Source organism: Budorcas taxicolor, chromosome 18 (genome assembly GCF_023091745.1).
Source record: "Budorcas taxicolor isolate Tak-1 chromosome 18, Takin1.1, whole genome shotgun sequence".
Classification (NCBI taxonomy): Eukaryota; Metazoa; Chordata; class Mammalia; order Artiodactyla; family Bovidae; genus Budorcas; species Budorcas taxicolor.
Window position 1 is genome coordinate 44,887,110 of NC_068927.1, and position 21,379 is coordinate 44,908,488.

Sequence of the window (21,379 nt, forward strand, 5' to 3'; positions counted from 1 at the left end):
GCCTCCGTTCCAGGACCCAGTCAGATCCTGTTCTCACTCTAGCTGTCCTCTCCTTCCTCATTCCACTGGAAAAGTCCCCCTCAGAGTCCCCAGGCTAACTCAGATGGCCATGCCTGCCTCAGAGGAGCCTCCTGACTATACCAAGGACTCCAACCTCTGCCCCATTTGTCTTCCTACCTCAGTGACTGAAGCATTGAGCATTCCTATTGGTTCACCCGACCAGTCCCGCTCAAAAGACTATAATCATCCCAGCAGGAGCAGCTAACACAGAGAGCCTTCCATATATGGAGCATTATATAGCTTTGCACAGAGGCACTTAGTTTTCACAACAGCTTATGAGATAGGATCTCTTCATATTCCCGTTTTATAGTTGAGAAAACTGAGGCACAGAGCAGCTAAGTAACTTGCCCAAGATCACCTAGCTAGTAAATGACAGAGCTGAGATATGAACCCAGGAAGTCTGGCCCCAGAGGATGGCCTTTCCATTACTTGGAGGGGAGCCTTGATGAGCATGAATTGCAATGAAAGTCCCTTTCCCACCTACAACCTCAGATCAAAGCCAAGACTAGGGGGAGGAGAGTGAGGCATTCACCCCAGGCTGAAATTTTAAGCAGGTGCTCTAAACCCAGCCACCAAGATATATATGATAGTTTAATACAATTTTCTAAGTATCAAAATTAATGCAAAAATATTCATGATGAACATCAAATTTCCTTTGTTTCATGCTCCAGTGTGCCTCAGCATACCACTGTTATTATCTGCATCTTCATTTTCTTTTATTAATTTGTTTTTGACCACACCACACAGCATGTGGGGTCTTAATTCCCTGACCAGGGATCAAACCCATGCTTCATGAAGTGGAAGCACGGAGTCTTAACCACTGGACTGCCAAGGAAGTCCCAACCGGTGTCTTCATTTAAAGTTTTAAGGTGTCTTCTTTTAAATTTTAATCACCGTGGATTTTTGCCTCAGTTTTGATTCATCTACAATTACATGTTAAAACATTATCTCAATTACTGAGTTCAAAATCTAAGGGCATCCCCTTAGATTTTGTGTTTGAGGTATCTCCCTGATCTAGTCCTGGTCCTAGATTCCAGGTGAAATATCTCCATGAAGCTGTCAGCTCCACCCCAGGCAGAAGAAATGCTACCCCCTCCCCCTCCCACAGCAGTAACACATCACCCCTAATCCCACCCTGTGTGACAGCTGCCTGGGCCCACGTGTAACCCCCACCCTCTGCCCCCAGGCTGTTGAGCATCTCTCAGGCCAGCAGAAAGCTCTCGCTCAGCTCAGTGTCACCCAGAGGCAGCAAGCCTGCAACCCTTACGCTGGTGGTCGATGAGCAGGGTGGCTGTGAAGTAGTGGGCCAGGGCTTCATAGTGGTGGGCCTTCACGCAGGCCAAGCTGGCCCAGGAGTACGGGATGTTCTCCTTCACCGGCTCCTGGTTCATGGCTGCGTGCAGCTGCCGATAGACCTCTCCCACCTAGAACGGCAGGAGCGCTGGGAATGAGGAGCCTGGCACAGGGGCCCTCACGTATCCGGGCTGCAGAACAAGAGCCCTTTCTTCTCTGTGGCGGCCCCTGCCAGAGGCCGCTCCACAGTCTGGGAGCTATTCCAAGGGCTCTCAGTGTTGTCAGTGTCAGAGTTGACAGGGAGACTGGGCCACCGTCGTTATGCTGGTCTTTAGGCTCAGCTGCAGATGGAATCAGTGATCCATATCTGAAACACCAACTTGCCAACAAAAGGCAAGCCAGTGCTCTGGCCGGCCAGGGCGGGTGTGCTGCCCAGGTCACGGGCAAGCTGCCGTGGGAAGCCCCTGCCGCCTCCAGGGGGCCCACACCAACGCACCCTGCTCGCCCCGGAAGTCAGGGGAAACAGCAAGGCTCACCTTGGCCGCTTCCTGAGCCACCTTCACCAGGAGGAAGAACTCGTTCCGGAGCCCAGGGAGGCAGACCTTCTCAAGCGTGCTTTCTTGGGCTTGTGCCAGCATCATTTTGACCAGCACACTGAGCATGGCGGGGCTCATGTCGTAGCTTGGAGTGTGAGTAAACGTCTCCTTCAGGTAGTTTAAAACCCCTGCAATTGGAATTGTTTTGAGCATTAGTTAGGAATAGCCTGTTTATTTCACCATGCTGCTCAAGAATATAAAAAATGATGAAGCAAAAATATGAAACTAGTGTCCCAAAGCATCTTTAGAAAACTCTGATTCTCAATTACCATGAAAACCTGCAATTCCACTCCTGGGTATAACCCCACAGAATTGAAAGCAGTGACTTAAACTGATATTTATACAAGAATGCTCATGACGGCATTATTCCTAGTAACCAAAAGGTAGAAACTCAAATGTCCATCGACATTTGCGATACGAGGATAAATCAAGTGTGGTCTATACATACAATGGAGTATTTTCAGCCTTGGGACTTCCCTGGTGACCCAGTGGCTAAGACTTCTTACTCCCAGTTCAATCCCTGGTCAGGGAACTACATCCCACACGCCGTAACTAAGATCAAAGATCCCTTGTGCTGCAACTAAGACCTGGAGCAGCCAAATAAATAAAATAAATATATATATATTTAAAGGCAAGGGCTTCCCTGGTGGCTCGGTGGTAAAGCATCTGCCTGCCAATGCAGGAGACGTGGGTTTGATCTCTGGTCTGGGGAGGTCCCACATGCTGCTAAGCAACTAAGCCCCTGCACCACAATTACTGAGACTGTGCTCTAGAGCCCAGGAACCACAACTACTGAGCTCACATGCTGCAACTACTGAAGCCCACGTGCCCCAGATCCTATGCTCTGCAATGAGAGAAGCCACTGCAACGAAAAGGCGTTGCTTGGCAACCAGAGTAGCCCCCCATCCCCACCCCCCGCTCACCACAACTGGAGGAAAGCCCACACAACAATGAAGACTCAGCACAGCCAAAAATAAATGAATCAATCTTTTTTTTTAAAAAAAGAAGTCAGTTCTGACACATGGTACAACATGGATGAAGACATCATGCTACGTGAAGGAGGTCCATCATACTGAGCTGAGGTATCTGGAATAGTCAAATTCATAGACACACATGGGCTGGAGGGAGGAGGGAATGGAGTTATTGTTTAATGGGACAGAGTTTCCCTTTGGGGAGATTAAAACATGTTCTGGTGATAGACAGTTGCACAACAATGTGGCTGTACTTGATACTAACAAACTACTCCTAAAAATGGTTACAATTGTAATTTTGTTATGTATGTTTTACCAGTAAGAAGACTTTTGTTTTCCAGTTCTCTTCAAAAACATTTAAATCTGTATCAAGCAAGGAAACCAGCCTGCTCCCTGTCCATTCCTGTCTCACCTGGACCATTGTAAGAAATTCCATACGTGACTAGGCATTTGAGGGAAGTGAAGGAAGACAGAATGACTAAAGGGCTTGCAGGGGTTCATGCTCACTCTTAACCTCTGGGTCATTCAGAAATTCAAGGCTTTTCTCCAGGACCTCAGGGAAGATCAGCTCAGTCACTCTAGTGGAAATTTTCATGCTATAGCCCTCAGCTGACTTTCTTATGTGTTAGAAAAGTGTCACAGCATTAACTGGCAAAGCAACCTAGAGCTGAAATAAAACCTCCTGGCAAAATCCCATCTGACTGGTTCCTCTGGTTTTGCTGCAAAGCACAAGCTGCCCTGCAGGAGGAAGGCCACGGCTGCAGGCTCTCTGGGGTCCACTCTCACTTTGTTCTCAAGCTTCATTTTGTCCACATCTCTGGAATCTCAGAGACAGGCATACCTGCTTCAGATTCTTCAGAAAGAAAGATGAGCCCAGAAAAGGATTTACAGTGAAAAAATTCGACTCCCACATGAAATTTCAGTATGGTGCTTTCTCCCAAGGGATCTATCACTTTAACCAAACAATATCATGACCAGCCCAAACGGCAAAGCCAAGGTTCTTCACAGCCTTGCAGAGGAAAGTGAGATAACCCCCAAAATTTTCTGCCAGGGGTAACACCCCAAAGTAGAGTGACAAGGACCAGCACAGAAAGAAACTTATTATGGAGCCAGCTCGGGGCATCACACGGTGGTCAGCATTGTGGCCACTTCTGCCTACAATCTCTATGCCAACTCCGCAGGACACAGCTAGAGGGGAGTCAGCCAGGACCCTGGAGCACCCATGAGGCAGGCCTACCCACTGCACCCATGGGCTGCCAACCACCCCCTGCTCCTCTATAGGTTGGTGCTAAGTGCCACTTAGCAGGGAGCCAAGAAGAGCAACTATGGGTGAGCAAGCTTCTCAGAATTCTCATAACAAAGGCACAGATGGTAACACTCACTGATGAGGCACACTGCCGGATGAAAGGAAAAAGAAAAAGCCTAGATTGTCACCGCTTGAGAAAACTTATTCTCTTCTTCAAAACTGTATTCAAAGGCACGGTTCATCCACTGCCATCCGTGGGGCCACTCATTCGGAAAAGATTAATCATTAACCACTGTGTACATGAGCCACAATCAGGCGGAGACGACCCGGTTTGAGCCAGGAAACAATTTTCCTGATGGGAAGAGCCACCAGCTCCAGAAGCTGGCTGGGCCCTTTCAGGCTTCTGAGGCCAAGTGTGGGCCTGGGGAGGATCCACAGACCCCCTTCAGCTCAGGTACCAGGGCCACCCGGCAGAGCCAGAGCTCTATCTCAGCGGCAGCGCCCCCTTGGAGACATACCTGCAGCTCTCTGAAAGGCATCCACCGTGCTCTCCAGCCCAGCTTCTGTCTGTCGATTGCACCGGGTGCCGATCTGTGTATAGAGGGCTCCGATGTTAAACAGGATGCTGGCCTTCTCCAGCAGCAAGTTCTGTTGGCTGACCGGAACCCCGGTGAGAGAGTCATACCTATTTAAAAGAAACATCTTCTGAGAATATGAATCCCTTGGCTAGTGAGTGCCGTTTGGGAGTAAAAATGGACAAAACATTTCTTGAATAAAACTCAAAGATGCACATGCAATGAGGCTTTTATCTCAAGCAAGACAATGGGCTGCTCATACTGTTAGGATGCCCACAAGCACAAACAGAAGCAGGGCTGCTTCTCAACCAGGATGTCCTTCCGTGGGTGAATGGACACACAAACTGTGGTACAGCCATACAGTGGAAAACTATGCAACACTTAAAAAAATATATAAGAAATGAACTATCAAGGCATAAAAAGACACAAGAAACCGTAAGTGCATGTGACTAAGTGAAAGAAGCCGATCCGGAAAGGCTACATACTGTATGATTCCAACTATATGACATTCTGGAAAAGATAGAACAATAGAGATAAAAAGAATCAGTGGTTGCTAGGGTTGGGGACTGACAAGGGCTGGGGATGCCTAGGTGGAGAGCAGAAGATTGCAGGGTAATGAAACTATTCTGTGTGATACTATGACATGGATGCATGTCACTGCTGTTTAGCCACTAAGTGATGTCTGACTCTTTTGCAACCCCATGGTCTGTAGCCCAATAGGCTCCTCTGTCCATGGGATTTCCCAGGGGAGAATACTAGAGTGGGTTGCCATTTCCTTCTCCAGGGGATCTTCCCAACCTGGAGATCGAACCCACTCCTACATTGGCAGGGGGATTCTTTACCACCGAGCGATCTGGGAAGCCCACATGTGTCATTGATCATTTGTCCAAAAACCCATGGAAGGTACACCACCAACAGGAACTGTAGACAGTGGGTGTTGGGTGATGGGCAGCCAATGTAAGAACATCAGCTATAACAAATTTAACACTCTGGCGGTGGATGTTGACAGCGGAGGAGGTGCTGGGTGTGCAGGAGCAGCAGGTATATGAGAATTCTGTGTACCTTCCTTTCAGTTTTACTATGAACCTGAAACTGCTCTAAAAAATAAAATGTATTTTTTAAAAAAATAAGGCTGCTCCTACATGAAACGTAGCAATTACTAACCCCTCATAATTCTTCCTGAGGCCTTAAAGACTCAGGATATGTTTTAAAGTTCATACATTGACCAGAGTATAGATATGGAGCTTCTCCCTAATTCAGCACTAAAAAGTCACATTTGGGGTTTTCACTCATGTGCCAGCAGCTAACACACCTTTAGGAAAAGTCATCTGCCCTTCCTTTCAAAAGCAAGCATCAAGAGCCATCTGCTGTGGTGAAATTTAACTCTGAATATGCTTCTCAGCTACTAGGATTCACTTTCATTTCACATACTCCTTGGGCTTCCGTGGCGGCTCAGATGGTAAAGAATTCACCTGTAATGCCCTGGGTGAGGAAGATCCCCTGGAGAAAGGAGTAGCTACTCACTCCAGTATTCTTGCCTGGGAAATCTCATGGACAGAGGAGACTGGCGGACTACAGTCCACAGGGTCACAAAAAAATCGGACAAGACTGAAGTGACTAAGCACGCACATACTCCTAAGCAACTCAAAGAAGAGGTATAGCATCTCCAAGATATTTCGACAGCACTAATCAAAAGTACCAACTCTGGGGAAGAATCAAAGATTCTGCTTCAGTTTTTAATAGATCTGATCTACTTCTGTTTGCTGCACTGGTCACTGGGAGAAAACTTGATTCCCACCACCATCCCATCTGAGACAAGAATCTTGCTTCTTGTCAGTTCTACCTCGGAGCCCTGGGGTTTCCCTCACGATAAAGTGCACACACATACAAACACACACACATACACACACACACGCCTCCTCTCCTCGGCTCACTTGCTCTGAGAAGGAAGAAGCCACTGTCTGTCGGAGCCTTCTCCCTGTGGATCCCCTTCATAAACAAACACTGGCTTATCCACACATCTCCAGGTTCCCCTTCGTTCATGGGACAACTAGAAGGAGGGGGCTGCAGTGCAGAGGAGCCTTGTGTGGGGCTGAGGCTCCCCAGTGTGGCTGGAGATAGAAAGCCCCAGCTCAGGCACCTACCAGGTAAACAGGATCCCCATCTGTCGGGTGGGTGGGAAGAATCGGCTCTCGACAAACCCCAGCTGCAGGAAGTAACTCATCAGCAGCTCTACTCCCGCCTCATTTCGGCTGGGCGTCCGACAGGCCTGAAAGGACAGGAACCACCACAGGGGTGAGTGGGTGAACAGAGAGCAGATGGACGGGCCAGGAAGTTGCTCACACACAGTTTCTCTGGAACCTGGGCCCTGCTGCTGGTATCATGAACTCTAGGAGAGCTGGGAGGAACTCATGAGTCCTGGGACCCAGCCCCAGACATGCATGTCTATCTCCTCTGTGGTCTTCTTTTGTGGCAAGATGAATGGATGTTTCCGACAGCCCCTCCCTAACATCCCCGACCACCATTGATTCTACAAGACTGCATGTGCAACAGTGGGATCATCAGAAGACTGGACAGCCTCTAATCACAGCCAGCCTCCTCTCCATCCCGCTGCACATGGAAACGTACTTGTCTGAGATCCATGAGATCTGCTATTTCATTTTCATAGAGGTAGCTATCTTCACTGTAATGTTCCAGAATAAAATCCTGCAAGAAAAATGAGATGCTGTAAGGTCGGACTCAAAACCAGAAACAGGTAAAATAGTAGCATCTACGGTACGCATGTATGCTAAGTCAATTCAGTCGTGTCTGACTCTTTGTGACCCCATGGACTGTAGCCTGCCAGGTTCCTCTGTCCAAGGGATTCTCCAGGCAAGAATACTGGGGTGGGTTGCCATGCCCTTCTCCAGGGGATCTTCCCAACCCAGGGATTGAACCCACGTCTCTTTAATCTACTGCACTGGCAGGAGGGTTCTTTACCCTAGCGCCGCCTGGGAAACCCATAAAAATGCAGGTAGAATTCATAAAAATTTATGGGAACGTGTACACTACAGTGATTTTCTAAGTGGTGGGATTTATATTCTTAGTTTTGTTTAAGTATATTTAAATTCTTTTGCTTTTGCTGTCTCAGTTAAAGGGGAAAAAAGTAAAAGTGAAAGTCGCTCAGTGATGTACAACTCTTTGCAACCCCATGGAAGTGGGTAGCCTTTCCCTTCTCCAGGAAATCTTCCCAACCCAGGGATCAAACTCATGTCTCCCACATTGCAGGCAGATTCTTCACCAGCTGAGCCACAAGGGAAGCCCAAGAATACTGGAGTGGACATCCTATCCCTTCTCCAGCAGATCTTCCGGAACCAGGAATGGAACTGGGGTCTCCTGCATTGCAGGTGGATTCTTTACCAACTAAGCTATAAAGGAAGCCCAGTTAAAAGCGAAGTTGTTTTCTATTTAAAAACATCTTGGCAGGGGACTTCCCTGTGGTCCAGTGGCCAAGACTCCGAGCTGCCAAGGCAGAGGTCACGGTTCCATCCTTGCTCGGGGAACTAGATGCCACATGGTATAACTAAAGATCCCACAAGCAGCAACTAAGAATTCAGATGCTACAACTAACGATCCTACATGTCGCAGCTGACGATCTGAAAGATCGGCCACAGTGAAGATTGAAGACCCACCCTCCCCCCGTGCCACAACTGAGACCTGGGGCAGCCAAATAAATAAATAAATATTTTTTTAAAATTAAAGTGCCTTGGCAGCATAGCGAAGTGACTTGTATAAGTGACTGTGAGTTCAATCACACTGGCAAACATCACAGATATTCAGGGGCTCAGACCTTCATCTTCAGTGGGGACTTCATACATGGTAAAGGCAACTCATGTCTGGGGACTGTTATGAGACCTCAGGGTCTGTGATGGGAACCTCTGTGAGGGCACTTCCACGAACAAAGCACCCCAGTGAGACCCCCAGCTGGGTCCAGTGTTTGATGCTGGCTCTGTGAATTCGTTCATTTATAAGACACATTGGTAAGCACTGGCAGCGTGCCAGGCACTGTACACAGTGCTGGGGCCACTTCAGAGAAGAAAACAAAGACCTTGCCCCATGGAACTTATAATCTCACAAGGGAGCACAGACAATAAGTAACAGGCATAATACAGAGTTCCCTGGTGGTCTACAGGCTGGGATTCACTGCAGTGGCCCAGGTTCAATGGTCAGGAAACAGATCCCATAAGCTGTGCTGCTGCCTGGTCACTCAGTCGTGTCCAGCTCCTTTCGACCCCGTGGACTGTAGTCCGCCAGGCACCTCTGTCCAAGGGATTCTCCAGGCAAGAATGCTGGAGAGGGTTGCCATTTCCTCCTCCAGGGGCTCTTCCCTACCTAGGGACTGAAACCTCGTCTCTGACATCTCCTGCGCTGGCAGGCGGGTTCTTTACCACTGATGCCACCTGGGAAGCCCCCAACCCCCACTGCCTGCTGTAAGCTGTGTAGTGTGGCCAAATTTTTTTTTTTTAATTTTAAATAAAAAAGAAATAGGCACAACAGAACATATATTAGAAGATGGTTAAGTATTACAGGAAAGAAATAAGAGAAGTAATGTGTGTGGAGAATGAGCTTTTGCACAACATCCTCCATAAGCGCTGGCTCTACCTGGCTGCAAAAAGTTGAAGGGAGCGATTGCTGATTACATTTTCCCAAGTGGCTGTGAGTATTCTCTTTACACACCTTCTACATTAAAGTCCCTTCTGCTTTTTATATGTTCAGTGAATATTTACACACACACCCATACACCCTCCACTTACAAAAATGGGATTGTACTGAACGAATATACAACTTGGCTTTGCTCTTGTTTTTCTTGAACTGGCACTGTATCAAATGTTTTCCTATGCCACAAAGTATTCTACGACACAAATTTCAATGGTTATATAATCCTCCAAAGGCACAAACGTGCCATTCATTTATTCAACAAATAGAGTACCTACTATGTGCTGGCCAATATGTACCATGATATTCTTAACTCTCCTTTGTTAAACACATAAATCATGACAGTCCTCCTTCTGCACATCTCTGATTAGTTCCTCAGAATAAATCCTGAGATGTTGTGCCAGTTCCAAGGAGATGCAGAAGGCTCCTTTTGTTTTTTCACGTGTCATTTTCAGCCAACTTTTCTGTTCGCTTTATGATTCTATGATTTTCTTTATGACTTTAAGTGCTGGTGTTTGGAATCAGCTCCTCTACTAACATAGTGACACTGTGTATATTTGAAATGGTTTTCAAATATGATCAATTAGGTTACTAAGTGAAGTCGCTCAGTCACGTCCGACTCTTTGCGACCCCATGGGCTGTAGCCTACCAGGCTCCTCTGTCCATGGGATTTTCCAGGCAAAAAGTCCTGGAGTGGATTGCCATTTCCTTCTCCAGGGGATCTTCCTAACCCAGGGATCGAACCCAGGTCTCCCTCATTGTAGACAGACGCTTTACTGTCTGAGCCACCAGGGAAGTCACTATGTTACTAGTGACAAGAAGGCAATGGCACCCCACTCCAGTACTCTTGCCTGGAAAATCCCATGGACGGAGGAGCCTGGTAGGCTGCAGTCCATGGGGTTGCGAAGAGTCGGACACGACTGAGCGACTTCCCTTTCCCTTTTCACTTTCCTGCATTGGAGAAGGAAATGGCAACCTACTCCAGTATTCTTGCCTGGAGAATCCCAGGGACAGGGGAGCCTGGTGGGCTGCCGTCTACGGGGTTGCACAGAGTCGGACATGACTGAAGCGACTTAGCAGTAGCAGCAGACATTATGATGAGGATGATCTGGAAGACAAAGCTCCTCTAAGGCTTCTCCAGGACTACATCCATGAGAGTGGATTAAAACATTAAAGCCACCACTCAGGGGACTTCCCTGGTAGCCCAGCACTTAAGAATCTGCCTTCCAATGAGAGGGATGTGGGCTTGATCCGTGGTCAGGGAACTAAGATCCCACATGCCTCAGGGCAACTAAGCCCACACGCCCCAACTACTGAATTCATCTGCTACGTGAAAGATCCCACAAGCCACAACGAAGACCCAAAGCAGACCAAAATAAATAAATAAACAAGTATTAAAAAAAAGAGGACAAAGAAGAAGGCTTGTTCTACTCGGTGTTAAAACACATGAAAAATGGACAATGAAACCAAATATGGAGCAGAAACAGAAGCAGATTCGAGAATCAGGTATATAACATAAGCCCACCGTTCAAAGAAGAGGAAAAGCCTGGAGCATCCACCAGGTCCAGGCAGGAAGGAGGGCACACACAGCTGTTCCTGATGTGCACCGAAGGGAAGATCTCTTACAGGGATGTGGGTAGGGTTATGGGAAACCACAGGGATGGCCTGGGATCTCCAGAGCCATTAGAACCACAGGGCTGAAGGACCAAAGGGGAGAAGGAGTTATGAGAACTTGGAGAGGCGGCTGCCTGAGGTGAGGATCCAAACCAGGACGTCCTCTGGTGGGATGGGGTTGGGGGGAATGCAAAAGGTGGCCAGCTGAGGGAACTGAGGAGTTCCCTCTCCTCCCATCCTCTCATCTCCCCCTCAGCCACACCCAGTAGGAAGTCACAGCAGGAGCCAGTGCTAACTCTCACACAGAGCAGAAGGGAGGGGGACTGAGGGAGCAGGAGGGAGGGGGACTGAGGGGGCAGGAGGGGCACAGGATGAAAAGGACAGTATCCAACATGACACATGGATTCTTCATACACAGCTCAGGGGAAGCTGGCCACCACTTGGGTGAAAATAAAAACGTACAGCCCCGGGGCTTCCCTGGTGGTCCAGTGGTTAAGATTCTGCCTTGCAATGCAGGGGACACCACTAGTTTGATCCCAGGTCCAGAAGATCCTACCTGCTGCAAGGCAACTAAGTCTGTGCCACAACTACTGAGTCTGCGCTCTGTAGCCCTTGAGCCACAACTGCTAAGCCCACATGCAGCAACTACTGAAGCCCATGAACCTTAGAACCTGTGCTCCACAATGAGAGGCCACCCTGATGAGAAGCCCGCCTACCACAACGAGACAGTAACCCCTGCTCTCTGCAACTAGGAAAAGCCTGCATGCAGCAACAAACACCCAGCACAGCCAAAAAGAAACTAAAATAAAACCAAGTTAGCCCCCTGCCTCTCATTACTCACCCCCAAACAAACTCCAGATTGACTAAAGATTTAATGTTAAAAATTAAACAAAGCACTGGAAGAAACTACAGCAAAAGAAATGTTTCCTCTTGGTGTGGAGAACGCCTTTCAAGGCAGGGTTGTAAAGGGAAGAACTGTGAAGCTTAACAACATAAAATCTGTTTGGAAAAAAAAAGATATATCTTATTTTTTTAAAACTGGTATTGCTTGTAAAACAAGTTAAAGGAGAGAACATACTAGGAGAAATACTTGCAACATACATTACCAAGGATTACTCTCCTGCACATACAAACGGACTCAAGAGAAACTCTGTGGTAGAGGAGACAAAGGACAGAAATAGGTGTTTCCAAGACGACACATGTACGGAGCAAATAAACAGAAGTGAGGATGTAGTCAACTCGAGAATGTATACAAACTGTAATGATACCATTTTTGCCTGACTTCCCAAAATCAAAATGATCAATGATACCCACTGTAAGTGACAGGGGACAGAGTAAAGGGACAAAGTAGGTGATTAAATAGTTAATCCCACTAGGGGATTGTAAGTAGAAAAAATATGGGAGACCCCGTAAGTTAATGATTACTCAAAAGAGCAGACACTTAACAACAAAACCAGGCAAGAGAAGCACAAGACATGTGGCATGAGGCCCATATCCTGCTCAGTGAGCTCAGTAAGGTAATGATTCCCAGGACACGCTCTCTGCACACATAGGAAAATAATACTTTGTGAACCTAGCCTGACCATGTAGGAAGCAGAAAACTCCCCGCTCTACCTGGAGGAGGAGCTGATGATGGAAGCATGACGTCTACTCAAGAAAGACAAAGCTCTTCTCCCTCTCCCCACTTTTCCTTTGATTATAAAGCTGTGGTCCGGTAAGTTCTCAGGGCGAAGCATTTCTCGCCTGCCTGCTTGTAAACCTCACTAGCATCCTATTCTAATGAATCACTTCTTATCTACCTCTTTGCTTCTCACTGAATTCTTTCCTGCATTGAGACATAAAGAACTGTAGTACCAGAGCTCTTGGGAGCCCCTGAAATGACACAAATGGTTTCAGATGGCGACTGCGGCAGGATGGCGCTAAGATGAGAAGGTCTGGGGTCTGGTCCTAGAAGGCTCATGGGATGCCACGCGCCAAGAGAATGGAGGAAGATACTCTCCACTGATGGCTGTTTTGTTTTAGACAGGCTGATCAACCCCAAAGGCTTTGGGGCTCTGATCAAGAACTGGGTACAGGTCAAGTGAGTGATAGTATGGATGTATACAGGGAAAACAAACAAAAAACTGGAGGAATGGTGGTAATCAACATTTTATGGTGGGTCGCCATAAAAATGTGGCAAGGGACCGTAAAGATGAGGAAGGGATCAGCTGACAATGGGAATGGTGTGCAGAAAGAAAGACACTTTACTGTTTGGATTGCTTCAGACAGGATTTGGCAATCTACACTGTTTTTAAGTCTGAGACTTTTCTTCTATATTCTGTATCTATCCCTGTTAAAACTCAAAAGTCTGTAAACTTAATTTTTCCAACTGTTATTTGTAAACTGATAAATCTGCATTGCAATGTCTGTTTTATGAGTAAGTTTAAAAATGAAACTGAGATCTCTGAATACATTTAAGTCATGTCTTTTTGTTTTTAGATAATATTGCTTAGATTAATTTGTGAATGAGCTCAATTTAACTGGCTTTGAAAAGTATAAAGTAAGCACTTACAAAATAAAACACTTCCACATATAAGAGAAACTAAGCTAAATGGATTATAGGTTCACATGACTTAAGAAATATTTAATATTAAATTAACATTTGGTATTAAAGTTTGTAGTTTAAGTTAATTAATATAGATGTTTTTAGACTCGTGAGTATTAAGTATAATACTTTATCTGGGTTTACTAAAAGTAAGTTCATACTATATTTGTTGTACAATTTGTCAACAAAAAAATTAACCCCTTATTGTCAGACTTTTGCCATCCTGATATCCTTGTAGCATGGCAACAATCTGCTCCTAAATTAAAAAAAAAAATTAAGATAGATATACAAAAGCTGTAAATTAAACAGTCAGGGATATGGGAAATCCAAGATGGCTGCTTGGCTCTTCCTGGCTCCCTAGCAAACTCCGTCTTTTACTTAATGGGTTAAAGCCTTCCTTGGCTACAAAGCTGATGCCATACAATGAAAAATAAAAAGGTTTAAAATAAGCTCTTTTATTTAGGGTATACCTTTTATAATTTTTAGTATTCGAGGTGTCTGCTTTACTGGACAAATTAAATATACCTATGTGATGAATTAACCAGACTTATTTTATAAACAAATTAATCTTAACTTGGCTATCTTTGGTAAAGAGGAGGGTAATTTTAGAAGAAAATTATGTTTTAATATTAAATTTTAGTTTTGCTACTTGAGGTCAGTATCTACTATCTAAAACTCACTTTTCAAATAGTTCTTTGCTATATTACTGTGAAGCTTAACCGAGTTCTTAAAAAGGTATTCTAAACTTGTTTCTAAAGCTGATCACTGTAATCCATCTTTGGATAAAGACTAAATGCTTATAATTTATAATCGGGGATATAAACGTTAGAAAAAAAATCATTTAAAGGATTGTATCTCGCCTAGATCAAAGGCTTCTTATCAGGTATTCTTAAGTACATTATGCTCAAGAAAACTGAAGGGAATCAACTGTCAAGATGTAGGGTAGTTTGCTGCTAATTACTCAAAGTGCCCAACAGAGGACTTCCTGAGCCCTGATGTCAGTCTTCCTCTCCCTCTGACTCTTACAAGTGCTGACCCTTTATTTCCCATTTGCAGCTAGACCAAATCTTGCTCATTGTCAACATCACTGGGATACCCTCTGTAATATTCCTTAGAAACAATTTCTCAGGCAGTAACACCTGGTTGGGAGACTGCTTTGGGAGGAATAACATCTAAAGTTGTAAGTACAAATCTTGAATCAGTTACAAGGTAGACTTTGACACAGGAAGGAAACTTTTGGATAGCTAACTATTGCTCTGGTGAAACCTGCTATATCCATGAAAATGGCTGCTCCAATAAGGGCTGTCTCACAGGCGGGAGCTGCTGTTCCAGCCAAGGCTGTTATCCCAGGTGACAACACACCCAGGGCTTCCAAGGTGGCTCAGTGGTGGAGAATCGCCTGCCCAATGCAGGAGACACAGGTTCTATCCCTGGGTCAGGAAGATCTCCTGGAGAAGGTAATGGCACCCCATTCCAATATTTTTGCCTGGAAGATCCCAAGGACAGAGGATCCTGGCGGGCTATAGTCCATGGGGTCGCAAAGAGCCAGACATGACTTCGTGACTAAACAACAACAAAATGCATCCAAGAGTGAGGAAAGACCTCCTTCACATGCCGAGCTATCCAAGGGGCCCATTTTCAGCTGAGCTGGCACCCACAGCAGCATAAGGTGCCAACCAACTTCCCCAATGGTTCTGCCTCTGAGAGAAACTTCTGACAGAAATCAATAAACAGCAACAGGTCACATGCTCTTTTCAACATCCAATCTAAGTCTGGCAGAGGGTAAATTGCGAACTTTTCACAAAAGAGTTTACCAGGTTGATCCAATCTTTTGATCTCACCTGAAGAGATTTACAAATCTTATCCCACTGCTGCACTCCTGAGAAAGAACAGCACAAAATACTGGCAGCCAGAGTCCATGCTGACCAAATGGCAGCTCATGGCCAGGGGGGCCATGCAGTACACCATATGGGGAACGAGGCTGTTCCTGAGCCAAATCCACGATGAAGTCATCAGATCCACTTTGTTGAGAGCGATAGATGGGACCATATGATTAATTGTTTAATAGAGGGTATGAAAAAGCTCACAATGGGGGCTTCCCTGGTGGTCCAGTGGTGTAAAAATCCACCTTGCAATGCAGGGGATACAAGTTCAGTCCCTGGTCTGGGAAGATACCACATGCTGTGGAGCAACTAAGCCTGTGTGCTACAACTACTGAGCCCACCCGAGCCTCAACTATTGAGGTCCACAAGCCCCAGAGCCCGTGCTACATGGGAAGCCACGCAAATGAGAAGCCCCTGAACCACACTGAAGAGTAGCCTCCAGCTCCCCACGACTAGAGAAAGCCTGTGGGCAGCCAATAAAATGAAACACACAAATAAAAACAGTCACAAATTGGGGCAGGAGTTTGTTTTAAAAAGAAAAAGCTTACAATGAAACCTGTCAACTGTGAAAAAAAGTGAAAGAAATCTCATAGGGACCAGATAAAAATCCTACAGTTTTTCAAGGGAGATTAATAGAAGCTTTTAAAAAGTGTACGTAGGTGGATCCCTCCTTGCCTGAGGGACAGGACTTTTTGGCTCTACATTTCGTAGCCGAGTCTTCCCCAGATATCTGAAATGAAATTCAAAAAAGCCAATTGTGGGTCCTCAGACTCCTAGGAGTGATTTGCTCTCATTGGCTTATTTGGTTTTCAATAATAGGGATATGGCCAAAAAGGCTGAATACACCCAGAGAGATAAACAAAAGGCCCAGATGATCACAATGGCTGTGTCCACTCTGAGACCACCATAGCAAAGGCCAGGTTTTTTAGGCCAATCTGGCCACAGTAGACCATAAGGCCCATAGGTACCCAGACAAAATCAGTGTGCTCTGCGTGGACAGAAGGGACACATTATAGTAAGATTGTGATGGACGAACCCTTTGCAAACAGCCAAGCTATTGAAAGAGGGAATGCCCCAGGCACCAGAGAGTTGGGGGGTGGGGTAGGCCTTCTTTGATGATTTCACAATCAAAAGACTGACAGGGCCCAAGGCCAAAAATGGCTCTGCCCAGACATGGCATCTACATAAGTAATGCGGAGCCTTGGGCAGTCACTGAAATGGCAGGTCACCTGAAAAAATTTCTCACAGACTAATGCAACCTTCTTGGTCTTAACCCAAAGGATGGGAAACCTTAACAACTGTAAGAAATATGTAATGGGAGTGTCAGGCAAGAGACAGGGGCACATTTTCCTGCGACCCCTTTTGTACAACATCAAGGGCTGGTTATTTCCACATTCCTTTCTGTTTGTGCCTGACTGTCCTATTTCTTTAATGGAAGGTACTTTTAAAATAAATTAAGGGCCTTGTCCCTTGAGGGACAAGGAAATCACTCTCATCATCAAAGGATATTAACATAAAATAGAAAAGAAGAAATTAAATCTATAACTGAGATAAAAGACTCAATACACCCTAAAATATAAAACATTAAGATTTCAGGCCTAATCAGAAACAAACAGATTGAGGCTCTCAGTGACTCTCTTTTAGATTTGGAAACTGAGGAAAATGGTCTGGATCTTCAAAATCATGGCTGTAATCTTTCTTAATGACTTTTCCAAAGCTCAATGTTGCATTTCTTTTAATTTATACCTTTTTGTAGATTCATCCTCCAATGCTTAACATCTAAGAAGGCTAAAAGGATGATGCTAACCACAGTGACATTGACTGGCAGTTCTCTGAACAGAGAAGGGACGGTCAGCCAAGTGCTTCACTCCTGCCCCAGGCAGGCTGATGTTCCATCTCAGCCCGAAGTAGCTAATGATCAGTCACTGCCCTTTACCCCCTTTGAAGCATAAAACGGTAAACACCTGGAGGGAGGAATGATATAGACAGAGTAAAGGGACAAAGTAGGTGATTAAGTAGTTAATCCCACTAGGGGATTGTAAGTAGAAAAAATATGGGAGACCCTGTAAGTCTGCTTAATCACAAAACCAGGCAGGCTTGCTTAGAAACAAAACCATGCAAGAGAGGCATAAGACATACGCCCAAGACAATAGAACAATGGTGGCTTGAGACCCACATCCTGCCCAGTGGGCTCAGGAAGTTAATGACCCCTAAGACATGCTCTCTGCCCACATAAAATACAATAATTTGTGGACCTAGTTTGACTATGTAGGGAGAAGAAAACTACCCTGCTCAACCTAGAGGAAGAGCTGATGATGGAAGCATGATGTCTACTCAAGAAAAACAAAGAAGATCTTCTCCCTCTCCCCGGAGCATGGGCTCTAGGGCACATGGGTTTCAGTAGTTGAGACTCCTGGGATCCAGAGCTCAAAAGTGGTGGCACACAGGCTTAGTTGCTCCACAGCATGTGGGATCTTCCCAGGATTCCTCACCACTGAGCTACCAGGGAAGCCCCCCACTTTTCCTTTGATTATAAAACTATATAGTCCAGTAAGTTCTCAGAGTGCACCATTTCTCACCTGCCCACAAGCGTGCTATTCTAAAAAAATCACTACCTATCTACCTCTTCACTGCTCACTAAATTGTCTTCTGTGCTGAGACACAAAGAACTGTGGTACCAGAGCTCACTAGAGCCCCCAAAGATGACACAAACGGTTTCATAAGCAGTCACACACATTGATAGGAAAGTAAGGCAAGACCAGTTCTGGTGGGTTATTAGGTAATTTTATTTTTGACCTACCAAATCCACATCTAGAAATTTATCCAAAGGAAATATTCAGCAAAGTGTATAAAAATGCTCACCGGAGAGCTGTTGACAATAAAATTTGGAAGATGCCTTAAGAATGAAATTAATAGCTACCCTACTTGGCACTTATTACCAGTAGATACCATGCTGAGCCTGAATAGATCAGAGGATTCTCACATCCTTCTAAAGACCCCTGATCAGAAGATGAGACCAGGTGCTTAAAGCTTAAGTACCAAATAAAGGTGTAGGGGGATGTGTGTGGCTGTGAGGGATCTTTACATGTCTTGGTATTTTCTGAACATTTTATTGCAAAATACTGTTCTCAATCAGAAATATATACTAACAAAGTTATATTTAAAAGAAAAAAAAAAAACCTTGAATTCTCTGGAATTTATTTTGATGGTGCTTCTTCATGAAGTTGTTTTAAAGCCCATTTGTTTAAAACAGAACATAATCAGACCATGAAGCTTCACTGACCATTAAACATCACGAGGATACAGAGATCTGAGAGACAACGTGAACTGCCCTGATCTAGTTGGCCAGATACTTCTGTGCACCTGTCTGTGTGACTCTCAAGCACAAACATGGGAGGGAAAACAGAATGTCCCCCAAACATTCTCATTTTTGTATGACTGACATCTGTAGAGTTCTTTTTAGACTAAAATGACATGGTTGGAAACCTCAGCTGAATAGCACTTGGCCATATCCACAACATGTGATTTTTTTTTCCCCACTAGATTTAATGTGAATTCTGCACATGACATGTTTGGATCCTCACAGTTGCCCAGGAAATTCCCAATTTTCTCCAAGAGTCTCCCTTTTGAATGCCTGCACTCTTTTTAAATTTTTTAAATTTTGGCGACCTGCACAATTCCTTCCGAACTCACACATTTTGTGTTTCTGGGTATGTCTTTTTTTTTTCAATTGAAATATAGTTGACTGCAATATTATGTTTGTTTCAGGTATATGACATACTGGTTTGACATTTGCATACTTTATGAAATGATCACCATGGTAAGTCTAGTAGCCATCTGTTGCCATACAAAGTTATTACAGTATTACTGAATATATTCCTTATGCTTCATAGTCTATCCCCATGGCTTGTTTATTATATGAAAATTTGTAACCTTAATCCCCTTCACCTACTTCCTGTCCCCTGCAAAATGCCCACACTCTTCCAGTTCTGGCACAAAGCAACAAACTAAATCTTAAAAGAAACTATTCTACAAAAGCAACTAAAGCATTTCCACAGACATAAGCACTGTCTGGAGTCTCACAGACCTATGGCAAGTATCACACCTAACTAAAAGCTCACGCGCCCTGGGAAAAGCTGGCATATAGCTGTCTACTACCCAGAAAATAAAACTGTGGTAATCCTGGATCTGGCGAGACTACCAAAGTCCCTTCTCAAACTCTAAAATAAACCCCAAACTCACAGGGCCCAGGACCTGGATTTAAACAAGACATCAGTCCACAAGGCCCTGAGTGAAGAACTCACACAGTCTCTGCTTGAGATTGGAGGACAAGTGCAAAAGCTTTCAAAGCATTAAACAATTTTTTTTTTTAAACTGGAGAATAATTGCTTTACAATATTTTGTTCATTGGAAGGACTGATGCTGAAGTTGAAGCTCCAATACTTTGACCACCTAATGCAAAGAACTGACTTATTAGAAAAGACCCTGATGCTGGGAAAGATTGAAGGCAGGAGGAGAAGGGGACGACAGAGGATGAGATGGTTGGATTGCACCACCGACTCAATGGACGTCAGTCTGAGCAAACTCCGGGAGCTGGTGATGGATAGGGAAGCCTGGCATGCTGCAGTCCATGGGGGTCACAGAGTCAGACACAACTGAGTGACTGAACTGAACTGAATTGATTTTGTTCATTTCTGCCATACATCAACATGAATCAGTCATAGGTATACATATGTCCCCTCCCTCTTGAACCTCCCTCCCGCCTCCTCCCCATCCCACCCTTCTAGGTTGTCACAGGCACTGGGTTTGAGCTCTCTGTATTATATAGCAAATTCCCACTGGCTATTTTGCATATGGTAATATATATGTTTCAATGTTACTTTTTCAATTAGGCCCTTCCTCTCCTTCCCCTACTGTGTCCACAAGTCTGTTTTCTACGTCTGCGTCTCCATTGCTGCCCTCCAAACAGGTTCATCAGTACCATCTTTCTAGATTCCATATATATGCATTAATATGATATTTTTCTCCTTCTGACTTCACTCTGTATAACAGCTTCTAGGTTCATTTACCTCATTAGCACTGACTCAAGTGCATTCCTTTTTATGGCTGAGAAATATTTCTCTGTATATATCTACCAGAGCTTTTTTATCCATTCATCTGTCGATGGACATCTAGGCTGCTCCTATGCCCTGCTGCTGCTGCTGCTGCTGCTAAGTTGCTTCAGTCATGTCCGACTCTGTGCGACCCCATAGACGGCAGCCCACCAGGCTCCCCCGTCCCTGGGATTCTCCAGGCAAGAACACTGGAGTGGGTTGCCATTTCCTTCTCCAATGCAGGAAAGTGAAAAGTGAAAGGGAAGTTGCTCAGTTGTGTCCGACTCTTTGCGACCCCATGGACTGCAGCCTACCAGGCTCCTCCGTCCATGGGATTTTCCAGGCAAGAGTACTGGAGTGGGGTGCCATTGCCTTCTCCATCTATGCCCTAGTTATTGTAAATAGCACTGCAATGAACATTGGGGTACACGCATCTTTTTCAATTATGGTTTATTCAGGGTGTAGGCCCAGTAGTAGGACTGTTGGGTCATATAGTAGTTTTATTCCTATTTTTTTAAGGAATCTCCACAGTGGCTGTTTCAATTTACATTCCCATTAACACTGCAAAAGGGTTCTCTTATTTCCACACATCCTCCAGCATTTATTGCTTGTAGATGTTTTGATGATGGCCATTCTGACTGACATGAGGTGGTATCTCATTGTAGTTTTGATTTGCATTTCTCTAATAATGAGTGATGTTGAGCATCTTTTCATGTGTTTATAAGCCATCTGTATGTCTTCTTTGGAGAAATGTCTGTTTAGCTTTGTT

The 21,379-nt window shown here is 45.1% G+C and overlaps 1 protein-coding gene across 1 annotated transcript in view; it reads right to left on the reverse strand.

Moving 5' to 3' along the window:
• Window positions 1–21,379, reverse strand: part of RHPN2 (rhophilin Rho GTPase binding protein 2) — a 70,227-nt gene that overhangs the window by 11,453 nt on the left and 37,395 nt on the right. Inside the window, exons 5-9 of the mRNA XM_052656734.1 lie at window positions 7,370–7,447; window positions 6,886–7,010; window positions 4,685–4,851; window positions 1,890–2,077; window positions 1,328–1,484 (exon numbers count right to left, since the gene is read on the reverse strand). Of these exons, the coding sequence (XP_052512694.1) occupies window positions 1,328–1,484; window positions 1,890–2,077; window positions 4,685–4,851; window positions 6,886–7,010; window positions 7,370–7,447 (715 nt within the window). The remainder of the gene's footprint in view (window positions 1–1,327; window positions 1,485–1,889; window positions 2,078–4,684; window positions 4,852–6,885; window positions 7,011–7,369; window positions 7,448–21,379) is intronic.